Genomic DNA, 19,366 nt, shown 5'->3' with positions numbered 1-19,366 from the left:
ATCACTAATGTCATGTAAATGTGTAGTACTTTTCTTAAATTATTTATCATCAGAACACTAATAGTCAGAGTAAAGCATTTCTCAGAACATGAGGGCCTCTTGTTTAGTTGAGTGCTGCCTTCCACAGAAAATTAAAAGCAGTAGAAGTAAAACCTTGGACATTCTTGACAAAAATTGGTATACTCTCCATGGACAGTGATTGGCTCAGAACACATGGGAGTTTCAATTTATTAATTTAATGAAAATAAATGATTAAAAATAAAATTTTCAAGTTAAAAGATGGAATGGGATCATAAAAACATTAAAAACCATCTGGCAATTGTTTTCTATTAGAACATCATTTGAGCCTTTACCATGAATCTACAGCCAATTATCTGAGCAATTTATCATTGCAATTCATGCCACTTTGTAATATGTAAGACAGAACATCCTCGTTATAATGTCTGTGAAGAGCAGTGAACCTTATTTCCCACAGGCCTTAATATCCCCTCATGGCTTTGAAAAATGACAGACACACTCTCTCCCCAATCTCCCAGATTCTTAACAAGTCATATAGAAAAGGGATAGTGTAAATGAAGCAATGTGTATGCAACTGTTCTCTTGCTGTTTTCAGAGAGCATATTTTCAAAAACACATCACTCTTGTAATCATCCCACAGTTCCCAAGATTAATACATGTTAAAAAATGAAAAGCAGTTTCTCTCCTGGAAAATGTAATAGTTCATTAGAAACATTAATTATTCTCCCACTGTTCTGATACTGTATGTCCTCTAATGATATCTGTACTGTGGTGTCTGAATGACCAATTATCTCAAAATTGTTTATAACCCAGATATACAGAATCATACATTATTATAGTAATTTTCCTTTATAAACTGTACAACTCAGTAATATTATGTTAGTCTATTCTCATAAGCACTCATCTTTCCTCCTAGAAACACCTCTAGATGCAAATAAACACCTCCAGCCATAAACACCAAATGGAATAGGCTCTGTAACCAGGGTAAATCCTTATATTTGAATCTGTCCCAGTTACAAGTTCCACTTCACTATATTCAAGGTCACTGTTTCACAAATACATGATATACTTTTTCTATATGGCATAACCTTACCTTTCCTAGGATGTAGGCTCCAGAAAATTATTATTCTGCTACTCAACTAAGGTAGCAAAAATGAGCTTGCCTTCCCAACTTCATTGATACATTGTTCCTAACTTTTTCTCCTGTATCCTGTTTGTTGTGCATAGCTAATGCTGTCATTAACATCCTGATGTTTCTTTGTTTAGCCTCTACTAAGACTTTTCCCTGACTAAAACTTCCTGGTTCCTGATCCTGGCTCCAAGCTGACTCAGTTCTTCTACAAATGTTATTCCCGTTTCACATCTTATTTATTCTGCCCTATTCCACCTAAGCTCTTCCTTAGGGTGGTAGCTCAGTTCAGTGTCAATCTGAGCCACTGAATTTGCTGCCTGTTCATAGCTTGCTTTTTTCTCCACATTGTGGCAACAATAAATTTTGGGAGGAGTAAATTGGTATGTACATTTGTGAAAGATGATTTATTCATGATAAATTGGTCATATAACAAAACACTTCAGTAAAATAATTTTATGCAAATTGACAGATTCTGTTATGATATGGGATTTTTTTGCCCCAAATTTTGTTTGCCCTATCATAGGCAGTCTGATAGCCAAGGCTCACTGATAGTTAAGAAATAGGAGAATGGAGAGCAGGGAGTTTTAAAAGTGTTTTAATTGTTCTGGGAATACTGGCAGTAACCTTGGAGTGGTCAAAGATCAGTTCAATGAACTCTTCTACCCAAAATGAAGCCCATCTTGCTACTGCAAGCCTTGCTGGCATTACCTATCTTGACCCCAAGTGCTACTCAACTAATTAGACTCCACAACTTTATTTGTGCATTACTGGGAAGCCAATTTTGGTAGGCTGAAACTAGTTTGCTCTATTATTTGGCTCAAAAACTTTCTTTTCTGCGTTAATGTGTAGACAAATTAAAAAATTAAGGGACTGGTACTTGGTGGTCCAATTAATACTGTATAACTGAAAATATTTGTTTTATAGAAATATTGTCTGGGCTTAAACAATCCTGGCTACCACTCTGCAATGGTTGTCAAGCATTCTTTGGCTATAAATATAAATGACAACGTTTTGAAATGTGGCTATTGCTACCACAGTTACAGAACTATTTTCCTATTCAGTGTTCAGGTGGTTTAGAAAAATATAATTATCTTTGCTAGAAATGTACTACAGGTTACATTGTCATGCATAATCAGCCTTGTAGCTTCCTGTGAATGTATCAAATGACACAGCTCTGTTCCCACAGCTAGGTGGGAACAGGTTATTCAAATAGAGTTCCACAACTTCCCATGAACAAAACTAATTCAACTGTTAAGTATATGACCACCTGTCCATAGTCAGAATCATCCTCTTCTTCAGGATTAAGTAGCTTAGAGAGGGCTTCCAGAGCTGTAACTGAAGAAACACTCTCAAAGTCTACATTTTGAGATTCCATATTTTCTGTCTTCATATTTTCAGAATCCATATTTTCAGATTCCATTATCTGAAGAAAAAGATAATCAGAAAGAGGTATTTTACTTTTCTGTTTTATTTAAGACATGAAGATGTTTTATTGTCATATCTCCCTTCTTTCCCTGGATCACTCCATTGGTTCTTATACTTCCTTGGAAATCCTTTTAAACTCCTTCAAATATATGTATTTTGCTAACTCACAGACCTGGAGCACCAAGTAAACTCAAACATTCAGCCTGCTTTACTAAAATGTCATACTCAAGCTAACAAGCACTTATTGAGCACCTAGTATAGTGGTTCTCGGGTTTTAATGTGCTTAATAATCACTTGGGGGAGTTGCTTTAAAATGCAGATTCTTAAGCCCTACCTCTAGAAAAAGTGTATGATACATTATGTATCATCATTTGGGAACATATTTTTTAGACATGAGCAGTGCTTCAGGGCAGAAAGGTTGAAGTCATGGTTACAGGGAGACCTATTTGGGGTGAAGAAGGACGCTGGCCTATAGAAGGTGGGGTACAGTTCTTGAGGATTGTGCACAAGTTGACTGCTAGAGATGAAGGTTCAGAATAGGGCAGAATAGGGCTCAAAGTTCCAGCTGGAAAAGAGAAAACAAACCAGGCACTGCATCGGTGGCTTTCTCATGTCACCTAGGTACCCACAGTGGAGGTTATGAAGGAATGTTATGGTTCCTTTGGTACATTGGATACTGGATTTAGAAAAACCAGATTAATTCTAATCCCTACCAGTTATTTGGAAAGGAACTCTGGCCTGGTTCTCATTAGGTGGGAAGCAGGCCAGTGTGAGCAGTGGGAAGCTATACCTGTAGATTTAGTGTCTTTAATAACTGCAGCTGGCACATAGTCAGCAGTTGATTAATACCAAATGAAGCATGACTAAATTCATTTGAATGTTATATTTCAAAATAGTCATTTGGAAGGTTATACACTGATGTAAATTATGCTATCAATGCTCAAAATATTTTGGGATTTTTCTTTTTATTTGGAATTGCATTCATATGTATCACCAAGAAAATAGGTATCATTATGGTATCATTTGGTTTGATTACACATCAGATTTGTCGCCAAGTGATTTCTAGATATATTTAGATATCATGTCTACTTTCAAAATATGAAGATTTTCTTCTTTGAGGATATTCAAAAGAATGTGCTACATGCCTCAAGGTGATTCTAAAACAGAAGTTTCAAAAGCAATTTTAGCAATAACAACAACATTAGAGTAAATAGATTAGTCTCCTAAAGTGACTACTTCGAAGGGGATGGTCCTCCTTGGAATATGTACACTTGTTTTTGTTAAATTATTCACAATAATTCTTAGTAACACTTTATATATCTGAAGCATATTAGGAGTTAGACTTCTTAAAGTACAATTGGACTTCCAAATTATGCTGGAATAAAATGCCATAGATTTGCACTATAGCTCAATTAAAATAGAAATATAATAATAAAATTACCACTTTAGCCAAAATATTTTTACCATATCAAATGTAATAATCTGTAAACACAAATTAATAAATCATGACAACAAAAATAAATAAATAAATCATGACAAGTTTGTTGATATTGTATTTTGATAAACAAAAGAATCCCAAATATTTTGTGACTAACTAGTTAAATGGTTCAAAGTATCAAAAGAGAAAAACAGTTTGTGAATTTTTAGAAAAAAACATTCAAAATTCAGTGGAAAGGAAGATTCTACTAGCTTTTTAAGAAGTCTAACATATTAAGAATAACTTATTCAACTTTATTAAAAAACATTTATTAAAATTCATTTGACACAAGTGGATCACAGCTGAAAAACTAAAACAGGAGGACTTTTTAGGAACTACAAAGAACTATTTGTAGGGAACTATCTTCACTACAATGAACTATGCAGTGTTAGTTTATAGCTCTATCTTTTATTTCTAAATGTGATATACATTTAAGTTCATCCTGAGTCTGGCAATTAAGGTCCTTCAGGATATAGTCCCAACGTAATTTTCTGTCCTTCCCTTCTATTATTCTCCTACATATTCTGTTAAAAACTAAACTGCTTATTAAACATACTCTATAATTTCCTGCCTTTGTACCTTGGAGTGTATTCTTCCTTTTGCCCTGACTTATTGGATAGTACAGTGTAGCGATTTTTAAAAAGAAGATTCTGGCCGGGTATGGTGGCTGACTGACGTCTGTTAATACAAACACTTTGAGAGGCCAAGATGAGCTCACGGGTCACGTGAGCTCAGAAGTTCAAGATCAGCCTGAGCAACATAGCGAAACCCCGACTCTACAAAAAATACAAAAATTAAGACGGGCGCGGTGGCGTGCCCCTGTGGTCCCATCTACTCAGGGGCCCAAGGCAGTATGATTGCTTGAGTCCCAGAGATGGAAGTTGCAGTGAGCCTAGATCGGGCCACTGCACTCCAGCCTGGGAGACAGAGTGAGATCCTGTTTCAAAAATAAATAAATAAATAAAATAATAACAATAAAAAATAAAAAAGAAGATTCTGGAGCCACACTGCCTAAAATGTTTGAATCTGGCACTGTCACTTAAATAGGCCAAGAATAAATTTAAAGTAAGAAAAATTTAAGAGTTTCAGTGAAAACAAAATATATTACTGTCTTTTATTTGAGATTTGTATTTAGAAAATAAATTTTTTAGGCCCTTTGTTTTTCTTTCTCTCCTTCTCTTTTGCTAGGCCAATGCTAATGGCAACATTTTCCAGACAGAGCCTTTGATTTTCCCACATTAACCTGAGTACTTGGGGTCTTCATAAATAGAGGCATGATTGGACCATCTACTAGCCACAATGAGCTAAAGCAACTGACACTCCAGAACCAGCTCATTACCATAACACTGGAGCCAGTCAGGGGCTGAAAAAGTTCAACCAGGTTGGCTCCAGACCCGCAGCACTTAAGCAACATCAGTAACCTTGAGTTAAAGTCAGACTGGTTGTAAGGCTGGGATCATGCTTTCTATTTTATTTGTCTCCTCCACAGTATCAATAAAGATGGCTTTTGACATCAGTTAATTGTAGAAAAGTCTAGGTTAAATTAGTGAAAACTCTGAATTACAGACTATTCAAATAGATAATAGATTTTATTAATTTAAGTATATATGGTAAATAAAATCAGGGTGATAAAGAACCACCAAGCAGGGCTGGGCGCAGTGGCTCATGTCTGTAATCCCAGCACTTTGGGAGGCTAAGGTGGGTGGATCACCTGACGTCAGGAGTTCAAGATCAGCCTGGCCAACATGGCGATACCCCGACTCTACTAAAAAACACAAAAATTAGCCGGGCATGATGGCGGGCGCCTGTAATCCCAGCTACCTGGGAGGCTGAGGCTGGAGAATCACTTAACCTGGGAGGTGGCCGTTGCAGTGAGCCGAGATCATGCCACTGCACTCCAGCCTGGGTGACAGAGAGAAACTCCATTCCCCGCCCCCCAAAAAAAGTCACCAAGCAATATCCTTTTGGAACTTGTTTAAGTAAATAGATATATCCCTATGTAAAATACTGACTTTAACACAATGATTTGCAAGTACTCAAAATCTATTTATTCTCTAAATAAATTTGGCATATCTTCTGCAACTTTATTTTTATTTATTTTTTTAAATCAGCTTTCCTAGATTGAAGCAACTTTATTTATATAGTGCCTTATTTAGCAATTCCTCCATTAAAATTCTTCTGAGAACACAACAGTGATATCATCTCTGCCTATGTCTGAATTAAATTATAATATACTGACTAATTGCTTTCTGCTTTGCATTTTTTGATAACTATACTCATCAATGATTTCCCACCTATTAAAAATAATTCATTTTGAATTTATCTTTACAATACTAAGAATGGTTTCTTTTTCAGGTCTCTAACTTTCGCTACCATCAAATGTACTAACTCATAAGTAACTATGGGAACTTAACAGTTTTCGTTTCAAATTTAAAATATATTTAAGGAAGATGCTTTTTGAAAGTACCTAGAATCTTTCATAGAAAAAGAAGTCAAGAAATTAAACAGTTATTGATTACTAAATCAAAAAAAGTGTCTTTTGGCTGGGCGCGGTGGTGCATGCCTGTAAACCCAGCACTTTGGGAGGCCGAGGCCGGCGGATCACTTGAGGTCAGGAGTTTGAGACCAGCTTGCCAACATGGTGAAACCCCGTCTCTACTACAAATACAAAAATTAGCCAGGCATAGTGGCACGCGCCTGTAATCCCATCTCCTCGGGTGGCTGAGGCACAAGAATCGCTTGAACCCGGGAGGTGGAAGTTGCAGTGAGCCGAGATCGCACCACTGCATTCCAGCCTGGGCGACAGAGCGAGACTCCATCTCAAAAAAAAAAAAAAATTGCGTCTTTTGATTTAATATTTCCTCTGTTTTAGTCATTTATTCATAAGCAGTCTGTACCATCCCAATCCTTTTTGAAAATGGAGGGTTTTTGTTTGTTTGTTTGTTTGTTTGTTTGTTTGTTTTTTGAGACAGGGTCTTGCTGTAGCCCAGGCTGGAGTGCAGTGGCGCGATCTCGGCTCACTGCAGCCTCGACCTCCCTGGCTCAAGTAATCTTCCCACCTCAGCCTCCCAAGTAGCTGGGACTACAGGCTGCGCCACTGCACCCGGCTAATTTTTGTGTTATTTGTAGAGACGGGGTTTCGCCGGCTAATTTTTGTTATTACTTGTAGAGACGGGGCTTCACCGTGTAGCCCAGATGGGCCTCGAACTCCTAAGCTCAAGTGATCCCTCGCTTAGGACTCTCAAAGTGCTGAGATGACAGAAAAAATAGTTTTAATATGGAGAGGCAAATCCTTGGTATCTGTAGAACCCATCCTGAATTATCGAATGCTCTATAGTACATTTCAGACAAACAATACACTTAATATTTTTTTCTCTTTGTTTATCTATCTCAAGTCTCATACTCCACCTCTATCTAAAAAGAAGTTGGAGGGACTTCTTTTTAGATACAGGTGGAGTATGAGAACTCTTTTGTTTTTGAGACCACATCTCACTCTGTCGCCCAGGCTAGAGTGCAGTGGCGCCATCACGGCTCGCTGCAGCCTCGATCTCCAGGGCTCAGGTGATTCTCCCACCTCAGCATCCAGACAGGCAGGCGCCAACATGCCCGGCTAATTTTTGTATTTTTAGTGGAGCCCAGGTTTCGCCATATTGCCCAGGCTGGTCTCGAACTCCTGACCTCAAGTGATCTGCCCGCCTGGGCCTCCCAAAGTGCTGGGATTACAGGCGGGAGCCACCGCGCTCGGCCTGGCAAATTTTCTTGCTGTGCTTTAAATTTTCTCCCCAGTCCTATTTTTTTCCTTTCTTCAGGAAATATGGTCTCTGTTCTGAATCCTTATCACAAGAAGCTCCTAAGGAGTAATGACTCCTCCCTCTTTGGTCAAACTAGGTTCTCTCCCTTCACTCAGATTTAATTTTTTTGGTCACACTTCCCCACCTTTTGACAGTTACAGTCAAACGACATGTAATACTTACTCTCCCAATCAGCCCTTGGCGAGTAGCAGGTCTTGTAGGTACAAGTAGTCTCTGCACAGTACACTGGGGCCCACCAAGTGAAGGTCTGATTACTTCTCACTCCTCAGCTTATCTAACCAAGCAACACTGGAACCCTCAGACCACAGCGTTCAAGTTGTCGCACAAAGGACATTGTTCACATAGTAAGTACTGGGGCCATTTTTTTTCAGTCTGAAGTGTGATATCCCCCAAAACATTTCCTAACCAAGGCATGCTAGGCCAGGATAAATCGTGCCTGCACATATAAAACAGAAGGGTACAGTGGCTGCTCCAGTTTGGAGCACCCAGGTCCTCCTATAAGAAAATATGGTTTACATTCCCAAATTAGTCATTATTAATGGGAAGGGAGAACCAATAAGTGCATGTGAGAGTTGAGAGAAGACCAGTTGGGAAACTTTCAGATGTTTACTTTTGCCTTCTGACAGTCGATCAGCATCCATCTTTCACTCACATCCTGTAAAACCGAGTTTTGTTAAAGCAGCGTCCTGTTTCTAGAGTCTAGGATAGCGGGATTTAGGGAAGAGTCTAGGATAGCGGGATTTAGGGAACGGGTCTTCTCCACCTTGCCCAACTTGTGGCTTTTTGGGGTATCTCGCAGAGTTATAAATATCTAGAGTTCTCCCTAGTTTTTCTGATAGCCACAGCATCTGAGGACCCTGTCTTTCCCCCTCTTGAGGTTCGAGTTTCCTCACCTTGGTCAGTTTTCCGGTCTCTGGCTAGGCTCCGAAAATAGACTGTGCAGAGCATGGCGTCTCTCCGTTGCTAGGGTAACAACTTTGTTTTGTTCCCGCCCCCCACCTGCCAACCTCCGGGTTCCCGCTTGACTTTTCTGGCCAATCATAGAAGAGTCTCATCTGAGACAACACTGGAATCGACCAATCCGAGCGCGTCCAGGTCAGGGTCACTGGTCGCCCTTTCTAGTTAACCAGGTCGACCCCTTTTAAGCCTCAGTCTCGGTTAGCTTCACTTCAGTGGGAACCTGCCCACTGAGGAGGCCGGTTCTTTCCGGCTCGAGCAGGTCCGGACCCGCCCCTCTGGCGTCTAGCAGTCTCGGAGGCCTGCCCGTATAGTTCAGGGCCGGACAGCGAGCGGCGGCGACTTGCCAGTAAGGTAAGTTTGTGGGGTTTTCGTTTGTCCCATTCGTCAGCAGGCTTCGCTCTCTTTTACGCTTTTCCCGCGCGTGAATTCCCGATCTGAGGACTCGATCTCCAGCCGATCTGGAGAGACGGGGGCAGAAGGGTAGGATCAGTGGGCCGGGGATAGAGAAGGTTTTGCTACAGTCCTCCACGCCCCCAGCCTTTCACGTCTCCCCCACGCGACAGAAACACGTGTTGTGCTTCTGTCTTGGCTTGTCGCGGGCGATAGTGTGTTTGTATGTGTGCAGGTGGGATCGCGCTTTTTATTCTCCTCTGTAGGCAAGGCTTCCGGGCCCCAAGTCCCCGGGGGAGCACCTGGTCAACTGCCACCCGGTTCCTGTGGGGCACTGGCTTGAGCTACGTGTCGTTCCCACTCTAAGGAGCATCGCGACTCCGGGAGCTCTGCTTTTCCCGCCTCGGAGTGGAGAAAAGCAGGCGCGCCGCTCGCTTGCCACTGCTAGGGAATCTGGTTGTCTTAAGTTCACTTAGAGATAGAGTTGTTACCCTAGTTTCCCATAAATTCCGTGGCTTGGTTTTAAACAAAGGGGCGGCGGGGGGATGGCGTAATAAATATTTGGAGTATTCAGGACTGATTAGCCATATCAATAGTAGGACCTCACAGAAGGTTTTAATGAATGGTTACTTTTGGTTATTCAGGTATTGGAATTTGATTATGAATGAACTAAACTGCTTCCCTTCTTTCTATATACCATGCATTTCTTAACGACCATCCCGTCTGGCATAAGAGATAGTGAAGTTTGATTAATTTGTCCCTTCTACTTGTTATTATCTACAGTAAACAAAAAATGGGGGTAGCATAAGGTTATTGGCTAAAGTAACGTTATTGGCCTTTTGGCCAAATTACCAATACCTTAATTCCGCTTATTACTGTGAATGATCAGAGTTTTGCTGTCTTGCATTTTGCTAATTCACTAGATACTTGTGGAGCTTAAATTATAGATATTATGCCATCTCCTTCTTCTTGCTTTTTTGTTTTTATTCTGCCTCATTGTGCATTATTCTAAGTCTGTAATGCTCAGCCGGTGTTTTTCAGACCTTTTGACTGTGACCGACAGTAAGAAATAAATTTTATATTGTGACCTAGTACACATGTAGACAATATATAACCGACAACTGTTTTTACAGAAACAACACTTAACACTTACTACCTGCAATATACTCTGATAATTTCCATTACATTTTAAAAAATGTACACCACAACACCCTAATGATTTGTCCCTAGACCTTTAGTTTTCAAACTTGTGTGTGCACTTATTTAAAATTTATTTAAATAAATAATTTATTTAAAATGCAGATTGCCCTGGCTCCCTCCAGAAATTGGTTCTGTGGTCTAGTGGGACCCAGGAAGATATACAATATAGCATATATGAAATACTTGGTACAGTGTCAAGTGCACAGGTGTTCAGTGAATATTAGTTTTCTTCTTGGGGAACAAATGTTATTTATCTTTAGGGATATAATCAACTCCAAGGTTTCATCTGTCCCTGGCAAGGTGGCGTCCAATACTAAGAACTGTTTTCCCCAGGTAGAGGAAGTAGCGGGGTGGGGGATGGGTCCAGGATCTGAGATTAATCTTTAAGCAGTTGGCTTCCCTGAACAATGTCGGAAATACAGAAGCTTAGAGGTTGAGGAACATAAGGATTAGAGAGGTTCTGTGACTTTCCCAGGATTGTGCTGTCTGTAAGTGGATCTCCGAGACTAGAAGTCACTTGCTTAAGTCTAATATTCTTGTCCATTCTGCCTTGATAGCAGCCGCAATCTGGAGGCAGTAGTTGAAGCAGAAAGAGAGCTTCCCTAACTTGCCTATCCCAAAGGAGAGACAACTGAATTTGACTCCTAGTTCGGTTTTAAAGTAATGAAACTTCTAACCTGCACATTGTGCACATGTACCCTAAAACTTAAAGTATAATAATTAAAAAAAAAGAATAATGGTGAAATAAAGGTGTTTTTAAAAGGGAAAAAAATAAACCTGAGAGATCTAAAATATTTTTTAAAATACACCCAAAGGTTTCTGTGGATTTATAGCTATGAAAAATGGATATAGTTTAGCTAATTCTTTTATATAGAGTATTTTAAAACACTGGTTAAATAATTTATTAATGCAACATTGAAAGAAATTAAAGATGAAAAATCTCACTGAATTCTGCTACCATAACTGATAATTCTGTTCCCCTCCTATCTTTATCCACATGTACCCATGTTTTTACATGATTGTGATCCTTTTTCATATACTTTTTTGTTATTTTTATTTAATACTGTTTTGGAAATTTTTTTCTATGTTGTGATGGTCTTTATATTTTGCATTATTAACAGCAACCTAATATTTCATAGAATGACTTGGCTGTAATTTACTTAGCCTAACTAACCAACAACAGAAAATAAGATACTATGTGTCCTTTGAAAAGGGAGATGTAGCCAGGTGCGGTGGCTCACACCTGTAATCCCAGCACTTTGGGAGGCTGAGGCGGAAGAATCACTTGAATCCAGGAGTTCAAGACCAGCCTGGGTAACAAAGTGAACCCCCATCTCCATAAAAAATATTAAAAATTTAGTCAGGCTTGGTGGCATGTGCCTGTGGTCCCAGCTACTCAGGAGGCTGAGGTGAGAGGATCGCTTGAGCATGGGAGGTTGGGGCTGCAGTGAGCTGTGATTACGCCACTGCACTCCAGCCTGGGCGACAGAACAAGACTGTGTCTCAAAAAAAAAAAAAAAAAAAGTAAAGGGAGATGTGCTAATATAGTTATTCCCTCAAAAAAAAAAAGTAAAGGGAGATGTGGTAATATAGTTATTCCATGATGTCTTGGGTTATTTAAAATCATTTCTGTAACTTGTGTCTTACATAACAGTGAGCTCAATAGGAAGCCTAACAGGAAGGCCAGATCTAGATCTGGACCTGAGCTGGGAGTTTTTGCCCCTCTTGGATGTATGAATTTGACAATCAAGATTTCTATGTGCTAGAGCAGGCAGTGATCAGCCCTGGTGTCCTTTATACATATGAGTTAGGTTGAATGTACTTTTTTTTTTTTTTTTGAGACGGTCTGCTCTGTCGGCCCAGCTGGAGTGCAGTGGTATGATCACAGCTCACTGCAGCCTCGACCTCTGGGGCTACAAGTAGCTGGGACTGTAGGCACATGCTACCATACCTGGCTAATTTTTTTTTTTTTTCTTTTTTGGTAGGGACTGGGTTTCACCACGTTCCCCATGCTGGTCTCAAACTCCTGGGCTCAAGCAATCCACCTGCCTCAGCCTCCTAAAGTGCTGGGATTGCAGGCATGAGCCACTGGGCCCAGCCATGAATTTTTTTTTTTTTTTTTAAGACAGTCAAGTGAAGCAACGGGAGTGGAGAAGGAACAAAGAATTCTGTAACTGGTTGTGATTAATTAGTTGTATTAATAAATACCACTGTACTCAGACCAGCCTGAATTTATTTTTTTTACTAAGTATAGACATTTTTAAAATGATTTACTTTAAAAAATATATGAATCACAGCAGCTTCACATAGGTTCAAGTGCCATAGTAACACTCACACTGTCACTTTATGAATATTTTTTCGAAGATTATATGAGTGTGTATTAATTTATAATTTAAACAATTTTTATAAAGGAGCCAATTAAGTTGGCTGGGAGAATAAAGGCTACAATTAGTCTATATTAGCACATCTCCATTTTCAAAGCACACATATTGTCTTATTTTCTGTCATTCTAAAACATTACTTCTTTAAAATTAAGAAATATTTCAAACAGAAAAATAGACTTATGAACCATCATCCATGTATCTACCAAATATTTAACAATTGTTATAATTTTGCCACATTTTCTTTAAGGTGTTGATCTTTTTAAAGAACTAAAACATTACAGCTATCTCCTTATACCCCTTCCCAATCTCATTTCCTTCCCATCCCAGCGATACTTTTCCAAAGTTGGTATATATTTTTCCAATCTATATTTATAAGTGCCCTGACATGTGGCCATAAATGATTTGTAATATATTGTTTTGTGTGTCTTTAAGATTTATATAAATTGTATAATTTATTCTTCTGCAGTTTTTTTTTTTCTTTTTTGAGATAGGGTCTCACTCTGCTGCCCAGGCTGGAGTGCAGCCACGTGATCTTGGCTCATTGCAACCCCCACCTCTTGGGCCCAAGTGATCCTCCCACCTCAGCCTCTGGAGTAGGTGGGACCACAGGTCTACAGGTGTGCACCACCATGCTTGGCTAATTTTTAATTTTTTTTTTGTAGAGACAAGGTCTCACTATGTTGCTCAGGCCGTTCTTGAACTCTTGGGGTCAAGTGATCCTCCTGCCTCAGCCTCCCAAAGTGCTGATATTACAGGTGTGAGCCATTGTGCTTGGCCCTGCAGCATTTTTTTTTCTTTTGGTCAACAGTATTTTTGAGATTTTAAAATGCAAATAAAGTTATTTTTTATTGCTATATAGTATTCCAATATATGACTAAATCACTTTTAAAAAAATCTCCATTCTGTTATTGCTGTTGGACATTTAGGTTGTTGTAAATATAGAGATAAGATTCATATAAATCATGCAAATATTGTTATGATTCCACTTGCATGAGGTACCTAGAATAGAGTAATTCGTAGAGACAGAAAGTAAAGTAGAGGTTACCAGGGGCTGGAGGAGGGAGGAAAAGGGAGTTAGTGTTCAGTGAGTACAGAGTTTCTGTTCAGGATGATGAAAAAGTTTTGTCAACAGATAGTTGTGACAGTTGAATAACATCATGAGTGTACCTAATACTACCAAAACTGTACACTTTAAAATGGGTAAAATAGCAAATATTATATGTATTTTACCACAATTAAAAAACTAAAAATTAGAAACATAAGAATTATGCTTATTTTTTCAGAAGCATATGTTTAATTGCTTTATTTTCTGTGGAGTGAGGCCATGAAAAAAGTGAACATTCCTATTAAAAAATAAACTTTAAGTTATATTAGCCAGATCTGTTTTTCCTTGTAAATAACAGTTTTTGAGATCTTTATATGACAACTTTTCTTACTTGCATGTTTGCAAAAGGTTTTTATGATTATCATTCTTCAGAATTCTCCAGTTTTTTGTTTTTTGAGGGCTTTTTTGCTCTACTTTTCCAGAGTTTTGGGAAAGATTCTTATAAATATGGGCGTACCTTTGAGGCTGTCTTTTGCATTTGACTGCTATTCACCAGTTAGTTCTTTCAAGTATTTTACTCTCTCTCCTCTCCTCACCTACCCTCCCCTATTCCCTGCCCTCTCTTGCATCCCTCCACCCCCTTTCCAAGCAGCCATACCTCTTCCTAGGTCTTCATGCCCACACATACACTCTGCCATCCCTTGGGTCCTTCTCAGCTCCTCCAAGATTCTCTCTCTCTCTCTCTTTTTTTTTTGAGACGGAATCTCGCTCTGTTGCCCAGGATGGAGTGCAGTGGCGCGATCTCGGCTCACTGCAACCTCCGCCTCCCAGGTTCAAGCGATTCTCCTGCTGATCAGCCTCCTGAGTAGCTGGGATTACAGGCACTCACCACCACGCCTGACTAATTTTTGTGTTTTTAGTAGAGACGGGTTTTCACCATGTTGCTCAGGCTGGTCTTGAACTCCTGACCTCATGATCTGCCCACCTCGGCCTCCCAAAGTGCTGGGATTACAGGATCAAACTTCACATGAGCAATTAACAGTCTTCAGCAATATCACACTTTTAACATTTGAAGAATTGATCCATCCTCATTTTGGGATTAAAATAAAAACTTTTTCTAGTTCTTAAAATTAGATTCTGACCTTAAGGCTTTCAGAAGCTATAGTATGAAGGGGGAAAAAAGAACTTAATGTGAAAGATAATCAGCAAATTATACTGCTTAAGATGTTTAATATGAACTTGAGACCAATGCACCATTTTCAGAAGCCCTATATTTTGTTTTGGCATAAGATGATTACCATTTGAAGTTTGATCCCTCTCTGTTTCCTTCAAAATGCCTGGGCTAACTTCACCTCTCCCTATCAATTTCTCTCTGGGAACAGAAACATTTAGAGTAAGACATTAGTAATTCAGTTTTTACTTCCAGAGTTGGCATGCATAACTATTACTGACAAATAGGGTCATTACAGTGCTTTGAGGCTTAGATTTTTCTACTTTCTTCTTGAGTACTTTTTCTGGAAGACTTTATATCTTGGTAGAACAAGGGGTTTCTTCTATGAATTTGTACTTCCTTTGCATCTCTGCCTCTCTAATTAATGATGTGTTAAACAATCATATGTATTGCCAGAGGTTGCTATTTATAGAAATGGTTTTATAACATGACTAATCATATGTGAATTTTCAGGCCAGATCTCTCAGTCATGATGTTCTTGAGAAGGTTGAGTGCATTCGTGGAACTTGATGATTGTCAATAACTAGGCGGTTTAGGGAAAATGTTGCCTCTAAAGAAGAATAGTCTATTTGCTTCTAAGAAACTAGGAACAATTTTTAATAAATCGTATGGCTAAGCTTCTGTGCTAGTCACCTCTTGACAGTCATTTCTCAAAGTAAATGTAGGGGAATGAATGATTACTCTCAAAATCATTTATACTTTGTGAGACAGAAATCCTTAAACATTATGCTGAAATGGCTTATAATAGGTACCCAGGCTTGAACTGATTTTGTTTCTGCCTTTTGACACACAGTAGATTTATCTTCCTAATGATGTGTTGCTTAAGCTAGTATTAAAATAGAAGAATAGTGTCCGGTTCCTTCACTTACTAGTTGCTTTACCCTAGGAAAGTTAGTGTCTCAGAGCCTCTGCTTCCTCAGCTATAGAATGGAGATCAAAATACCTTTATGGTTTGTTGTTAGGTAATGAAGGTAAGGGATTTCAGTTTCAATAAGTGCTTCCTTTTATCTTTTCCCCTTTATATTACATAAGAGAGTCTAGAACTTGAGTGATAAAGTGGTGTGTCCTGAAATGACCATCATTTATTGATTCTAGATCAGGTTTCCTACTACCGAGAACACTCCCAGAATCAATAAATAATAGTAGGTAGTACACAGAGCAGATAATCTGCATGCTGATACACGAGATAGGTGAATAGTAATTTTTTAAAATTATAGTTTGAAATCCAGTTTATGTTCACTGTCTGGGCCAGCTGATAGTGTGTCCAGAATTGGTTCCTTCTGGTGGGTTCTTGGTCTCGCTGACTTCAAGAATGAAGCTGCGGACCCTTGCGGTGAGTGTTGCAGTTCTTAAAGATGGTGTGTCCGGAGTTTCCTCCTTCTGGTGGGTTCGTGGTCTTGCTGACTTCAGGAGTGAAGCTGCAGACCTTTGCAGTGAGTGTTACAGCTCTTAAAGGCAGTGTGTCTGGAGTTGTTCATTCCTCCTGGTGGGTTCGTGGTCTTGCTGGCTTCAGGAGTGAACCTCCGTGGTGAGTGTTACAGCTCATAAAGGTGGTGCGTCCAGAGTTGTTCTTACTCCCGATGGGTTCGTGGTCTCACTGGCTTCAGGAGTGAAGCTGCAGACCTTCACGGTGAGTGTTACAGCTCATAAAGGCTGTGTGGACCCAAAGAGTGAGCAGCAGCAAGATTTATTGTGAAGCGTGAAAGAACAAAGCTTCCACAGCCTGGAAGGGGACTTGAGTGGGTTGCTGCTCCTGGCTCGGGTGGCCAGCTTTTATTCCCTTATTTGGCCCCACCCACATCCTGCTGATTGTTCCATTTTATAGAGTGCTGATGGGTCCATTTTACAGAGTGCTGATTCGTCCGTTTTTACAGAGTGCTGATTGGTGCATTTACAAACCTTTAGCTAGACACAGAGCGCTGATTGGTGTGTTTTTACAGAGTGCTGATTGGTGTGTTTGCAAACCTTTAGCTAGACACAGAGCACTGATTGGTGTGTTTACAAACCTTTAGCTAGACAGAGTGCTGATTGGTGCATTTACAATCCTTTAGCTAGACAGAAAAGTTCTCCAGGTCCCCACCTGATGAGTTAGACACAGACCTGATTAGAAGACACTGATTAGTTCTTCACCAGCAGTGAGGATAACCCCAGCATTATATTTTGGAAAGCTTTCACATAGCACTTTACATAAAATTAAATTAGACAAGGTAATATATGTGAAGAGTCCTTTGCAAACTTATTTTTAAAATAATATTTTGGTTATTCACTTAATTGAACCGTCAGAATTTTAGAAGTGAGGAAACTGAGGCTCCAAATGCATTTAAATGACTAGAACAGTCTAGTGTGCATCAACACTCATTCAGTTGTTTTCTTTCTCTCCAGCCATTTAGTTAATTCAGTAAGCCCCATTTAGATTGGACTGCCAGGTAGGGAACATTCTGCTCATTTCTAGTAGCCCTTCTAATAAGCTCTGATGATTTTTGGGGGCCTAGTGTGCTTTCTGCTGAGGGCCTTTATCATCTAGTATTCCTTTCTTTGAATATGTGTGCTTGCATTGAGTCACCCAAGAGAGACTGTAAGCTGGGCTCAACATACAAAGCTGTAGTTTTGTCAGCTTTAAGCTCCTGTAGTTAGGCAGTGTGGATAAGGAGAGGTTACTTAGAAGAGGAAGAGAGGTTGTCTGGAGAAACCCAACAAGGCAGAGATAGCGTATTCCTCTTGATTGCCACAGATAGGGAGTACAGACCTGTTTCCCATTTTTTAATAAAGTAATGATATGCATAGGGAAGGTAAAGTGTGCTAAGTTCCTGTTTGTTAAAAAAGGATAGGGAATACTGAATAATTTCAGACTTTGTTTTAAAAAATATAAATTTAACTCTGTGTGAAAAGAAATAATAATTCAAGAGAATGCTTACAAATTAATAGAATATGTAACTTCCACGCCTGGGAAAAATTAAGAGAATAAAGAAAATCTCATCAATCCAAATATGCAGAAAAAGATAAAAGATATATAGAGCCTGGCAAATAAAAAATACAAAGTAAGATGGAAGAAAAATCCAGTAGTGTTAGTAGTCACAATAAATGTAAGTAAGTTAAACTTACTAAGAGACTGTCAGATTGGATTTAAAATATTTCGGCTATGCTACTTACAAAAACCACATTTAAAATGACACAGAAAGGTTGAAAACAAGGGAATAGAAAAAGATGCACTAGGCCAATACCAACCTAAAGAAAAATGGTGAGGCAACATCAGTGTCAGACAAAATATGATTTAAGGCAGTTTAGTAATAATTAGTTACTTCATACCGATGAAAGAAAGAAAATTTACCAAGAGTCTGTCAACTGTGAACTTCATATAGGCCCCTAACAATACAGTCTTGAAATACATAAAGGAGGCCGGGCGTGGTGGCTCACGCCTGTAATTCCAGCACTTGGGGAGGCTAAGGCGGGTGGATCACCTGAGGTCAGGAGTTTGGGACCAGCCTGATCAACATGGTGAAACCCCATCTCTATAAAAATACAAAAAAAAAAAAAATTAGCCAAGCGTGGTGGCACATGCCTGTAATCCCTGTTACTTGGGAGGCTGAGGCAGGAGAATCACTTGAACCTGGGAGGCGGAGGTTGCAGGAGGTTGCAGTGAGCCAAGATTGTGCCATCGCACTGCAGCCTGGACAACAAGAGTGAAACTCCATCTCAAAACAAACAAACAAACAAAAGAAATATATAAAGGAAAAAGCAATGGGATTATAGGGAAAAATTGACAATTCATAATAATTGGAGGCTTTTAAACACCTTTGTCAGAAACTGGTCAAGCAAAATAGATTAAAAAATAAAAAAAGCTAAGGATATGAAATATTTACGATCTAAATGAGATGGAAGGGCAAGAATATTTAATTCCAAATTTTTAGTGACAAAAATGTACTTTTAGTCCAAAAAGTGATTTTTTTTTGTTTTATTTCTCAAATTTCTAAGGCAGAAAAAATTAAAGTTATGTGCTACATTTAATAGGAAGATTCTTAAATTATTTCCAAAAGAATAGAAATTCCATAAATGCAAGGGCATAGGAAAAAAAATCCACCTTTTGATGGCTACCAGAAAACTTTAGTTTTGTCTGCAATATGACATTGATGACAATACCTAAATCTGGAAGTGTTTGTCAATTTCTTTTACAGGATAAACACCCACCATGGTTTGACAACAATGAATTTTTCTATCAATATTTATATTATCATCATGTATATTAAAACATATAACACATAAATAATTATGTTATAAAACCTATAATAATATTA

General features: G+C 38.9%; 2 protein-coding genes across 6 annotated transcripts in view; one reads left to right on the top strand and one right to left on the bottom strand.

Moving 5' to 3' along the window:
- The window catches only part of DNAAF6 (dynein axonemal assembly factor 6), a 36,590-nt gene extending 27,766 nt beyond the window's left edge, over positions 1–8,824 (bottom strand). The window contains exons 1-2 of one of the 3 annotated variants that reach the window (XM_063703072.1): positions 8,758–8,824; positions 2,415–2,573 (exon numbers count right to left, since the gene is read on the bottom strand). In XM_063703072.1, coding sequence (XP_063559142.1) covers positions 2,415–2,570 — 156 coding nt within the window. In that variant the 5' untranslated portion in view covers positions 2,571–2,573; positions 8,758–8,824. Of the gene's footprint in view, positions 1–2,414; positions 2,574–8,026; positions 8,527–8,757 lie in introns of those variants that run through there. The other 2 variants (XM_063703071.1, XM_055377068.2) reach the window with 2 other exon arrangements.
- Positions 1–19,366, top strand: part of NUP62CL (nucleoporin 62 C-terminal like) — a 143,471-nt gene that overhangs the window by 57,978 nt on the left and 66,127 nt on the right. The window contains exon 1 of one of the 3 annotated variants that reach the window (XM_019019648.4): positions 8,860–9,175. The exons of the other annotated variants lie outside the window; for them this stretch is intronic. The gene's annotated coding sequence lies outside the window, so the exon portion shown is untranslated. Of the gene's footprint in view, positions 1–8,859; positions 9,176–19,366 lie in introns of those variants that run through there. 3 annotated transcript variants of the gene reach the window in all.

The sequence above is a fragment of the Gorilla gorilla genome, chromosome X (assembly GCF_029281585.2).
Source record: "Gorilla gorilla gorilla isolate KB3781 chromosome X, NHGRI_mGorGor1-v2.1_pri, whole genome shotgun sequence".
NCBI classification, from domain to species: domain Eukaryota; kingdom Metazoa; phylum Chordata; class Mammalia; order Primates; family Hominidae; genus Gorilla; species Gorilla gorilla.
Note: the sequence above shows the minus strand (reverse complement) of the source record. Positions and strands in the feature narration are given on the sequence as shown.